The 11462-nt window shown below is 50.4% G+C and overlaps 1 protein-coding gene across 5 annotated transcripts; it reads right to left on the reverse strand.

Annotated features, from left to right (window-relative positions):
- Positions 1-1515: 1515 nt before the first annotated feature.
- Positions 1516-6587, reverse strand: Repin1 (replication initiator 1). 5 transcript variants are annotated; one of them, XM_034518976.1, is made up of 3 exons: positions 6418-6587; positions 5501-5627; positions 1516-4254 (listed from the first exon to the last, which is right to left on the reverse strand). In XM_034518976.1, the coding sequence occupies exons 1-3, from the start codon at positions 6454-6456 to the stop codon at positions 2597-2599; spliced, it is 1824 nt and encodes a 607-aa protein (XP_034374867.1). In that variant the 5' UTR covers positions 6457-6587; the 3' UTR covers positions 1516-2596. The 5 variants fall into 5 exon arrangements, with proteins under 5 accessions (XP_034374867.1, XP_034374866.1, XP_034374869.1 ...); XM_034518975.2 differs by having other exon boundaries at positions 1516-4257; positions 6418-6586; XM_034518978.2 differs by having other exon boundaries at positions 5501-5698; positions 6418-6573.
- Positions 6588-11462: the final 4875 nt, after the last annotated feature.

Here is an 11462-nt window from a genome sequence, read left to right on the forward strand (position 1 = left end):
AACCCAGTATTATGTAACCAAAAACCAGCACACTTTTTTTTTTTTAATACAGTGGTGGTCAAGGCTGGAAGGGTGAGCTGAAGAGATGGCCCAGCAGTTAAGAGCACATGCTGCTCTTGCAGAAGACCTGGGTTTGATTTCTAGAATTCACATAGTGGCTCACAACCATCTATAACTCCAGTTCCAGGGAGTCTAATACCCTCTCCTAGTATGGCCTTCATAGGCACTAGGTACACACATGTACACAAACATACATGAAGGCAAACACAACACACACACACACACACGAACACATCTGTAAGACAAAAGGAGGCAGAAACAGACAGACTTGATTCTCAGCCTCTAGTAATTAGCATTCCAGCATATGCAGGTTTACGTGAATTTGAAGGGAGAGCAGGAGCACCCAGAGCAGCCCATCAGGTGGGATCAGAGATGTTGGGAGCCGACTTTAGTAGAAAGCGGCTAGATCAACTTTGCAGCCATCTGGAACCATATACCCTGATGAAAGACTTGGTTGTCAAAAGCCTATAACAGCTGAAGCACACTCTGATAAATATATTGTTTATCCCACATAGCTTGTTTTGCTGTTTAGTGACCTCAGCTGTATGGTGCACGTGGTAAAATGTTTTCACCTGTGTTCTCCTGCTTGTGTATATAAATACCTCAGAATTCCCTTCAATAAGAGAGACTTGAGAAAATAGAAGAGACTGAATCACACCCTGTCTTGTCTCCATTCTTCTCGTCTCTTGCCCCAAGAGCCACACTCTCTCTTGACCAGAGCACTTAGCCCCAAAAGTGTTGAGGCAGAATGTGGGCCTCAACACAGAGAGAACTCAGCAAAGTCCCGTCACAAAACAAAGTTATTCCTATGCACTGCTGTTTAGGGATTGGTGCAGAGATGACAGGCGAGAGGGCCTGTTGCTGCCTGACTAGAATAGCAGGCAGCTGTGTGTGCAGCTATCAATGACAGATCTGCATTCAACAGACCAATCGGGGAGGCCCTGCCAAAACTCGAACCACCACCACCTGAGCTTAGGGAACCTGCTGACTCTGAGCTGACCCCAGAAAAGGCTGAGCTCATGTCTGTGTGGATCTGTAATCAGTGTTGGGGGATGTGTGAGCTGAAAGCTATCTTTGCTGCTCAGAACACCTCTTTCCCCTTTCTCACAACGCCCTGACAAGGCTACAGATGTAGTAACCAGAGCATGTAAGGTTTCAAACCAGGCTCTCGTGATGTGGCACAAAGGCTGAAGTGGTAAGAAAAACAATGATAGTCCTGAGTCTAATATTACAAGACCTTGGTTCCAAAATAAGCATCCTTCTTCTCTGGTGCTTTTTCCCACCACACAGAATTTGCTTGAGTCTGGGCATAACTACCTCTGCCTACAGCAAGGACTGGGGAGTACAGAGGAAGTCAGCTGCTGTCCCAGCCCCATGGCCTGACTCCTTTTTAGGAAAGAGTGGTGCTTCCTCCCCCATCACCACAGCTCTCACAGAAAAGACCACCACCAGTCAGGAGTTCTAAAACCAAATCTTTATTCTCTAGTTTGTAAAGGAGGGTAAACGGTTGTTCTTTTTCAACCCAAGGAACAAAACAAGACCCAGTAGGCAGATGTCATAGGAAAGCAAAATCCAATCATTACAAGTAAAAATGTCTAACAATTAGACTGGCCCTACAAGAGAAGCAGTGTCTTCCGGAGGTAACAGTGCCCCAGCACCCAGGTGCATGGTGGAGGCTGCCATCCACACCCTGGAAACCTTAAAAAGGAAATCTATCCAGGACCTTCCCTGCAGCCAACTCCCCCAGCTAGTCTTTCACATAACCCCCCTAAGCTCTGAAAAGAGTTGAGTAGGGTCAGGGGTTTAAACAAAACCAGCAGGAAGGCCTATACTTGGGGGAGAGTGGGCAGATAAAAAAGCTAGGCGGGTGAAGGAGTAAATAAATGTCCTGGGAAGATAATACGCAAGAAATAGATGGAATTGCTAACCGTGGATGGATCTCTACACATCTGGGTACCTACACAGGAGGCATTGCAGAAGGGTTCTGGTACAAAAGAAAAAGAAAAAAGAAACCGCTCAGCTTCACCTCTGCTGCTGCCTGACAAGCCAGCAGGTTCATCAAGGTGTAGCCAGCTAGCCCACTGTCCCTGCCCCAGGATTCATTTACTAACGACTATACCACACCTACCTCCCAAAAAAAATTACCTGAAGTAACTCAGAGAAAAGACTGGGGACATTAAGGCGTTAACACCAGAGGATAGAGTGGCTTCCTTCCCACTGGTGGCTAGTTGAGGACTCGAAGGGTAGATGGGGCTGCTATTGCTATTTTTCCAGGGTACAGGGCACTCTGAGTAGACCCTTAGAAAAACCAGCTGGGGCCTGACTAGTTCAAAGCCAGGTCCCCGAATTCTAAAAGGGTTCCCTGGACACCTGGGGGAAAGTCCATTCCTAAACAGAGCCCAGATCACTGTCTACTTTATCCCTCTGGGATCTCCACCTGTCCCTCTTGCGGCGTCAGTGTAGGTACCGCACCCGGGCCACCGACACCCTGTTGCCAAGGACATCTAGGCCTGTCTCCCTAGGCCTACAGCCCCTCTCAGGCATCGTGCTTCTTCTGGTGCATCAAGAGTCGGTCCTCATCGTCAAAGGTCTGGCCGCAGATGGCACAGCAGAAGGCGCCATCTCGGATGTGGCTCTTCCGGTGTGTGATAAGGTTGGACTTCTGACTGAAGCTGCGATCACAGTCGGGGCAGGCGTAGGGCCGCTCACCTGTGTGGATGCGCCGGTGGGACACCAAGTTGGACTTCTGACTGAAAGCTTTGCCACAGTCGGGACACACATAAGGCTTCTCGCCTGTGTGGATGCGTCGGTGCGCGGCCAGGTAGGGCTTGTGGCGGAAAGACTTGCCGCAGTCTGGGCACACGAAGGGCCTCTCCGGTGCATGGTCACGCCGGTGGGCTGCCAGGTGGCTGCCCTGTGAGAAACGGCGACCACACTCTTCGCAGGCGAAGGGCCGCTCGCCCGAGTGCACGCGTGAGTGTGCCACCAGGTGTGTCTTCTTGCCAAAGTTCTTGCCACACTCTGCGCAGGCGAAGGGCCTCTCGCCTGTGTGCTGCCGCTGGTGTAGCCGCAGGAAGCGCTCCAGCCGGAAGCTGCGGCCGCAGTCGGTGCAGCTATACAGGGGCGCAGGTGCCTCAGTCGGGGTCCGCGGTGACCCCAGGGGCACCCCAAGTGCAGGTTGTGCCATAGGCTCCCCTGCAATCTGGTGGCTCCCGGTGTCGGGGGCAGCCTGCGCTGAGACCTCCGAGCGCTTGTGGATTTTGCTGTGCGACAACAAGTTGGGTTTGTGGCGGAAGCGGCGGCCACACTCGGTGCATGGGTAGGGCTTCTCGCCGGTATGTATGCGCCGGTGGGAGGTCAGGTAGGGTTTGTTGGTGAAACGCTTCCCGCACTCTGGGCACTGGTGTGGTCGCTCGCCAGTGTGCACGCGGCGGTGAGCGATCAGGTTGGGCTTGTGGCGGAAGCGCTTGCCGCAGCAGGCACACTGGAAGGGGCGGTCCACAGCATCTCCACCAGGCCTAGGAGCAGTCACTGCGGGACGTCCTCGCGGGCGAGGACCCAGGGCTTTGGCTGCTGCCTCCTCCAAGGCCTCAGCCACGTGCACCCGCTTGTGAACAACCAGCTGGTCCCATTGGGCAAAGCTCCGGCCACAGTTGCCACATATGAAGGGCCTGGCCTCAGGGGCAGGAGGCTGGCACCTCCGCAGGTGAGCTCGAAGCTGTTTTTGCCGCCAGAAGCGTCTGTCACATTCAGGACAAGTGATGGGCCGATTTGAAGCTGAGTGAGCCCGCAGGTGCAGAACCAGAGCTATCCAGCCTCGGAAGCTATGCCCACATAGGTGGCAGGTGAAACCCAGGTCAGGGACTGCAGAAGCATGAACCTGAAGATGCAGTGCTAAGAAGGGGGCGTGGCGAAAGCGCTGGTTGCACTCCTGGCAGGGCAGAGGCAGCCGGGCCTGGCACCGCCGAGTGTGAAGCCACAAGGCCACCCAGCCCGGGAAGCGCTTCCGACAGTGGGCACATCGATGGACCTTGCCTGGGGCATGGCCTCCTGGCTGAGTTACTGATTTGCCCTGGTACCTCAACCCTCTGTTGGGCTGGGAGGACTCCTGGGAGGGCCCAGAAAATAGCCAGGGCTGGGTTGGGCCCATGGCCGTGGGGCCCCTGCAGCGCTGTTCCAGCATCGGTTCTTCCTCTGCTGAGGGTGGAAAAGCACAATCACTGTAGGAACTAACCCCAGTTTCTCCCTTCTGACCCCAAGAAAGAAGAAAGCTTCCCTCCAGGAACTGCGGTCACTGTTCTATTTTATGTGATAGCTTTGTATCTTTATTGCCCTGGAAACTTCCAGAAGGGAGACACATTGATGCTCCTTGAAATTCTCCCATGGTATCTACCTTGCATCAGGAGGACTTACAGAAAATATCCTTGAATATTCCTACTGTACCCTACCTATTACAAACCCTCTGTTGCCTTCCCCTGTGGCAGGCACTCCCTTCTGCCACATCAGACCTCCCTACTTGACACATGAAGCAAGTTTGAGGCATAAAATGGTGGTAGGAGTTGCCTGAGGTGACACTGTAAACCATTAGCAAACCAAAGCTGGGGGACAGGATCTTGTGAACACCCAGCCCAGTGTGTGCTCCTCACTAACACCTAGGTGTGCTGAGATCTCAAAAACTATCTGACTAAAACCAACGGAAGGTACTTTCAGCCTCCCCAGCTCAGCTCTAAGCCTGGAGGGCAACTGGGAACAGCCTTTCTTCAGACCTGGGAGGTGGGCAAGGTGTCTCTACTAGCACAGACTAATGCCAGGTCACCACCTGTCCAGACTACCCACATTCGGCCTGGCCGCCCTTCTCCACCCACACCCAAGCAATTGCAATTGGGACATTGGGGGTAGGGGGGAGGAAAGCACTTCTCAATCCAAGGAACACCCACAGTCTACTTCCCGTCCCCTGGGGTGAGGGAGATGCCTGGCTCTGCACCTCTTAGGGGTGCTAGGGATTGCTGGGGTAAAAAAAAAAGGGGGGGGGTGGGAAGAGATTGTAATCTCTGTCCCTTGCCTGGTCCTGCCCAAACCTGGCCAAGGACTGCCCCAACTTCAGCTATACCCCACAGGGGAGCCCAGATTCCTGAGAGCCTCCTACACAGAGCCAGTTCAGGGGTGGCAGTAAGGCTGCCCAGAGACCTTTCATGTCTGCTCGTGGCCTCTGCCCAGGCACAACCTCCTAAAATCCTTTACAACCTGCTCTCTTCTGGGGGGACTACAGACATGACTCATAACCCCATCGACCCCCCCACCCCACTCCAGCCTGAACCCAAGGAAGACTCCATGATATGAGAATGGATTCCTTCCCCAGTATGCCCCTGTCCTTCAAGTATAGGAGACATGAGACTGAGTTTTGGGTTGGTTTGAGGAGACTAGAAAGGCCAAACTCTACCCTGGAGACTGCAGAGCTGGGGGTGAGGCTTTTTCCAGCTCCTTCTGGGAATGTTCCTGGGGATACTTCTGCTGCAGCAGCGCCTGCTTCGGCCCACACTTCGGTAGCCCCCGGATGTCAGAGAAAACTGTAGCAATAAAGACACCCCTATCCCCATGGCAGAGCTCCGACCTCTAACTGCTGAGAGGTCAGCCTTACCTGGGGAAGGGAGAAAAAATTAAAAAAAACGAGTGTGAGGCTTTGTGTTCTGCCAGGGCAGGTTTGTGTCATCACCCAGTCCCTCCCAGATTCAAGGCTACAGGTTCAGCCTTAAGCTTCATACCCAGCCTGGCCGAATGACCTAGCGAGCACTGTACTCAATAAAGCATAAATATGACCCTTCACTAAAGAAGCACAGTGCTGCCTTTGGGGGCCACCGAAGAATCCTCCATCTGTAGCAAGGCTCTTTCTAGGTGGCCAAAGGGCTGCCTCGGCAGTAACTCTGGAATCCCTATTGGCTCCCCTTCCCCCACTCTCCTTGCAACAGAAATTCCAGGCCTGTTTCCCGAGGGTCTACGTAGACAGCGCCAGAGTGCCCAGGACTCGCCAGAATCCCTCTGGGCATCTAGGGCAGCCCCGGGTGGCAGCAGGCCCACACACTCCCCCTTTGTATCGGTGCGTGTCCTCCGTCCACATTCGCTGGCTCGCTGGACCCGATCCGACAAGCCAGTGGGCCATCTCGTGTCCCACGCACAGCGCAGCCCGAGGAGCCTGTGCGCAGGTGCGCTCGCCCCGCGCCGCAACACTCCCCCCTCCCCACTCCGCGCGCGCGCGCGCGCGCGAACCCCACAGCCGCACACACTCACGGTCACGCGCCCCACAGGTGGAGCTGCCCCCGCACGCCCTCGGTGGCCCCAGCGCCCCTACTCGACCCATACCTCTCCCGCTTGCCCTGCAGGGACGCGACACCCATCCATAGAGCACCAGGCCGGCCTCTGCGGCCAGTTCCCTGCCCCGCAGCGGCGACAGCAGCAGGTTCGAGTTCACAACTGCCAGGCCCGTCCCCAACCTCCCCCCACGCGCCGGGTTCCCAGCTCCACGTGACTACAGGAGCTGCGGAGGGTCAGTCTCGGCTAGGCGGCCGCGGTCTGGGGGCGGGGCGGGCCAGGTCACCCCGCTGCTTTCCCGCTGGGGCAGAAGGCCAGGGAGGCCCCCCCTTCTCCGTCGCCATGGCAGCCACCAGCTCGGGTCTGGCCACTGGCCGAGCTTCAGTTTCCTAACCCTCTGCTCCTGCAGAGGATGCTCGCCCCTGGGCCACCTTGTGGCCAGGCTGTGGTCACTGCGTCTGATCCACTCTTACTGGCTTTTTAAAGACTCAGAGCCAGAGAGAACTAGACAGGGCACCAACGATTCTCCTGGCGTCGAGCCTGGGGCTTTGCCCAGGCTGCTTTAGCTTGGGGCTACAACACAGCACCACGGCAACAGAGCGCATCTGGATGGGGAATGAATGGCCCGCAACTGTGAATTCTGCAAGGCCCTCTATTCCCACAACTAAGATCCGGAGTTGCCTGAGCTCTAAAGATGCAGGCCGAGCCCAGGTGGCTGTTGGTACAAGTGGGTCATTTACCCTCGGAAACGCACAGCAGCCAGTGTGACATCTGCAGAGGCAGGTGCAAGCCTGTGGTGATGACTCACCACCCACTAGCAGGTGGCCTTGGCTTTCCAAAAGAACCCCATCAGAGCTTCCAGACCAATGCAATTTTGTGTCTTTTCATGCTTTCAACAGATACAAGTTTTGAATTGTACAATTATTTTAAAAACACTTTTAAAATCTCTCCCATATGTACGAAATAGAGGGTCATCTAGCCCTCTCATATATTAGCCTCCTAGAGTCAATTACATCCGGTATTTTGACATATTCGAGTGTTCTGAATAGTATTTCATATTGGGGAAGCCTGGGGTAATCCCTTGCTACTGTATATGCTGGCTCTTCACTTAAGATACTGTAAGTTTTCTCCCATTTCATTGTTCTCATATATATTATGTTAAAATATATAATATATTAATATATTTTAATGACTGTATACATATGCAAATAGATTACACATTGTTCCTATATCCTTATAGATTAATGTCTTACTACCCATGCCCAGGATCAAACTTTTGGAGGTAGAAACAAATGATCAAAGACAAGGTATATATTTTTAAATGATCATCCAAGACTTACTAGTTATCCCTGAGAAATAACCATTTTTCCATTTCCTCGGCAACATGGGCTATTTTCCTAAATTTAATTAAGATGACTATTTGCCTGGCTATTTACTTTGAGAGAAAAGATCTGAGTAGATAGTTTTCAGCTGACATTCATTCTAAAGCCAAAAAAAAAAAAGCCAGGATCAAAAGTAAGTGTTTTAGTTAGAAGAGATGACAGAGGTTCTGGTTAGTCAACAAAATGATAGACTGGGTATTAGAACTATCTTATACCTCACTGGTACAATTAGGAATAAGTATGCTCTAACTGTATTTTGAGAGAAAAGTTTTACTTTAACAGGAAGAGTGATATGTAGGAGGAGCTAAGTGGGAAGGAGTACTGAGAGGAAGAGATGGAGTAAGGAGAGAAGTTGAAGGAGAGGAGAAGCTAGGTGATGAGAGAGAGAGAAAGAGAGAGGGGGCATGGAGGCAGATGTTCACAGGTCTCCACCAGTCAAAGATAGTCTTTATATCTAGGTTGGGTATTGGATTACCCTTCTGATTGAGCATTACCAAACTTATAAATCCTTTGATTAACATTTTAAAAAAATTGTATAAAAGCAAAAAGGAAAGGGGGGCATGGGACAGGGGTTTTCTAGGGAGGGGAAATGGTTTGGGGATGGCATCTTAAATGTAAATAAAATAAAATTTAAAAATAAATTTAAAAAAGATGACTATTTGCTTCAGTTTTTGTTTCTTGGATTGCTGGTTTCCTGACTTGTTCCTTTTGTGTGATTTTTTTTAACAGTTTATGCTATGACTTTTGAGAAATTATCTTTGCCTAATCTTCTATTTGCTCACTTTCAAGGCTGGGAAGCTGGTTTTGTTGTTTGGGCTTCATGCTTAAAGGTATTCATTTGTCATGTATGTGGAAAATATTTTCCCAGAAAGGTTGCTCTTTTGTGGGAGGTTGTGGGGAAGCATGGTCTCACTATATAGACCCCACTGGCCTCATACCCAAACCAGGTAACAGGCATGCCCACCTCACTCAGCAACGTTAATTTTTGAAGTGATAAAATTTTGGTTTTATGTGCTAAAACTTGCCCATCCTTTTCTTTCTGGTGTGCGTCTTTCTGTTTGTGTTTGGAAAGTGATGTCCCCCAGGGCCGGGCTACTCTTTGTGTTGATAGTTTCACTGTAGAAGGTGGGTTTTAATACTTCACAGTTCCAGTATTCCCTACGGTGATTCTGTCTTGTTTTGATTTCCAAATTTCCTGTCTAGAATTGCCCCTCTGTTTTTCCACGTGAACTTTAGAACGTGTCAATATTATGAAACCCTGTTTGCATTTGGAGAGAGTGGAGTTGTGCATCTCTGCACTATTTGAGTCATACTTCTCCTCTTCCTTCTGAGTCCTTGGTATATGGGCTGCACACAGACCATTCACACTTCCCATGAAGCACAGCTGAGATTATAGAACCCTCCTCGACACAAATATGAAAAGGACATTGGCAGAGCATGTGTCCAGCACAACAGTTGCAGAAGAACATGCAGTAAGACCCATCAGTTTCACCTGCATGTTTTATAAATGCTTAAACCCTCGGGGGGACTTGGTTTTTCCAACCAGTGTGGTGATTAAACTCTTCTCATACACGGCTCATTTCAGCCCCTCAGCAGCCCTGTGAAACAGACTCTCTGCTCCTCATTTCACAAATGACATTCCGAGCCTTGGAGATATTCAGAGGCTTACCAGTGGCCACACGGCTGCATGGTGAGTGATGGAAATACTACCCAGCCTCACCCTTAACGGCTACAGGTTTTTGTGTGGGGAGAGCACCACATTGCTGGGCCTAACAGAGTAAGTGTGAAACGTAAAACACATGTGGTTAATGAGTGTGCAGATCCGATGCCGGGGGATCGCTACAGTTATTTACTACATTCTTGCAAGAGCCCCTCTAGCAGAATTCATACACACAAAGAGACACCTTCATCCCATCTGTGATCTGCCCTTCATTCTTAAACAAAGGCCCTAAACCAGTGGTTCTCAATCTGTGGGTCTCAAACCCCATGGGAGTCGTATATCCAATATTTACATTGTGATTCATAACAGTAGAAAAATTACAGTTATGAAATAGCAATGAAAATAATTTTATGGTTGGGGGGGTCACAGCAACTTAAGGAACTGTATTTATTAAAGGATCACATGGCATTAGGAAGGTTGAAAACTGCCCTAAACCATTCCTTCTCTCCCCACTCCTAAAGGAAGTACCCTGTTCCCCTAACCACCTCCGCTCACTAGGTGCTACCTGTCCTTACTTCTGACCTAAATTAAAGAAACAGAGCACTCGCCTTGACTATGCAGGGGAATGAATGGCAAGGACTTGGGCCAGGGTTTCTGAGCCTTTGTACTGGTCAGAAATGTAAGGCCTTGGAGTTGGGGGCTTCAGACTGTGTCAGAGAAAGGAAGACACAGTCCAGCAGCCAGCCAAATGGCCAAGTGACCTAGCCTAATGTAGAATGTCCCGGCTTTTGACATGTTTACTGGAGCAGTACAGGGCCAGACTGGGCTGAGGGCCCACTGGAGGACCTTGGAGATTCATTGTCTCTTCTGGAAGAGCCTGCTCCTTAATTTGAATTACATGGCTATAGGGCTAAAATTTTTCAACTGTCTTTAATAAGGGTTCAACCTCCTCTCTACCCACCACCCACCAGAGGCCGTAGAAAAGTTAGTAGGACACGAGAAAAATAAACCTGTTTGGAAATAGTACTTTGAGGGAGAGTCCAATCTTTGTTCTCAGGATATCAGCAGTCCAGTCTTCTAGCAAAACACCACACACAAACTGTAGAGTGAAAAATTATAAAGGCCATTTTATGAAATATGTGTAAATTTTTCGCCTTAGACCTTGGACAGAAAAGCACCTGCCAGCAGGTTTGGGCCCATCTAATTAGTTACAGAGGAGGGGGAGTTACAGAACAAAGGCCTGTTAAGAACATCCCAGAAACTGACTGGCCAAGGGAAGAACTACACCCTGCCCCCATGGTACGGCCTACTAGTGTTCAAAAAAAAAAAGTAAAACAACCAATCCTGTGCACCCGCGCGAAAGTTCGCTTTTTCCCCACCCCACCCATATATAAGCGCTAGACCCCTGAGCCACGAGGTCAGTCCCTCTATCCCCTATGTGAGATATGGGGATATGGGCTGGCCCAGAGCTCTGATTTAATAAACCACCTCATGTGCTGTACAGCAAGACGGTCTCTCATGTGTCCTTTGGGTGCGTGCTATCCTGTGACTTAAGTGGACCTCCTTTCTGGGGAGTCCACTTAAAGCTGCAGTCCAGTCCACTTGCAGTTACCACACATGAACCAGCAGCTGCAGACCAGTTCACTCAGCAGACATCACACAGGACAGCAAGGAGCTGTCAGAAGGAGCTCCAAGGCTTGCCAACCAGCTAGGGTCTGCAGAAGTGGCATGAAGCCACAAGAAGCCACAGGAACCTCACGAGAAGTTCTTTAACAAGTGTCTCTCAAATGATGTCACCACAAGCAGAGCTCAGTAACACAATGTAAGGGGAACCAATACATGTGTGTCGTTATCAAAGAATAGCAAGGCAGAGCAATGTTCTAACTCCCATTGTCTGTGGGTTCATATTTACATTCCTTCATTGTTGGGAGCTGACTTTAAGCAGAAAGCGGCTAGAAAGCAGCTATCAACTTTGCAGCCATCTGAAACCATATACCCTGATGAGAGACTTGTTTTTCAACAGCCTACAACAGCTGAGCACACTCTGACAAACA

The sequence above is a fragment of the Arvicanthis niloticus genome, chromosome 15 (assembly GCF_011762505.2).
Source record: "Arvicanthis niloticus isolate mArvNil1 chromosome 15, mArvNil1.pat.X, whole genome shotgun sequence".
NCBI classification, from domain to species: domain Eukaryota; kingdom Metazoa; phylum Chordata; class Mammalia; order Rodentia; family Muridae; genus Arvicanthis; species Arvicanthis niloticus.

Coding starts and splice junctions, on each gene's coding strand:
- Repin1 (XM_034518975.2), bottom strand. CDS start 6,456: ATGGATGGGTGTCGCGTCCCTGCAGGGCAAGCGGGAGAG. Junction 5,628..6,417: donor CTGCAGGGCAAGCGGGAGAG/GTATGGGTCGAG, acceptor TTATTGCTACAG/TTTTCTCTGACATCCGGGGG. Junction 4,258..5,500: donor CCAGCTCTGCAGTCTCCAGG/GTAGAGTTTGGC, acceptor TTCCACCCTCAG/CAGAGGAAGAACCGATGCTG.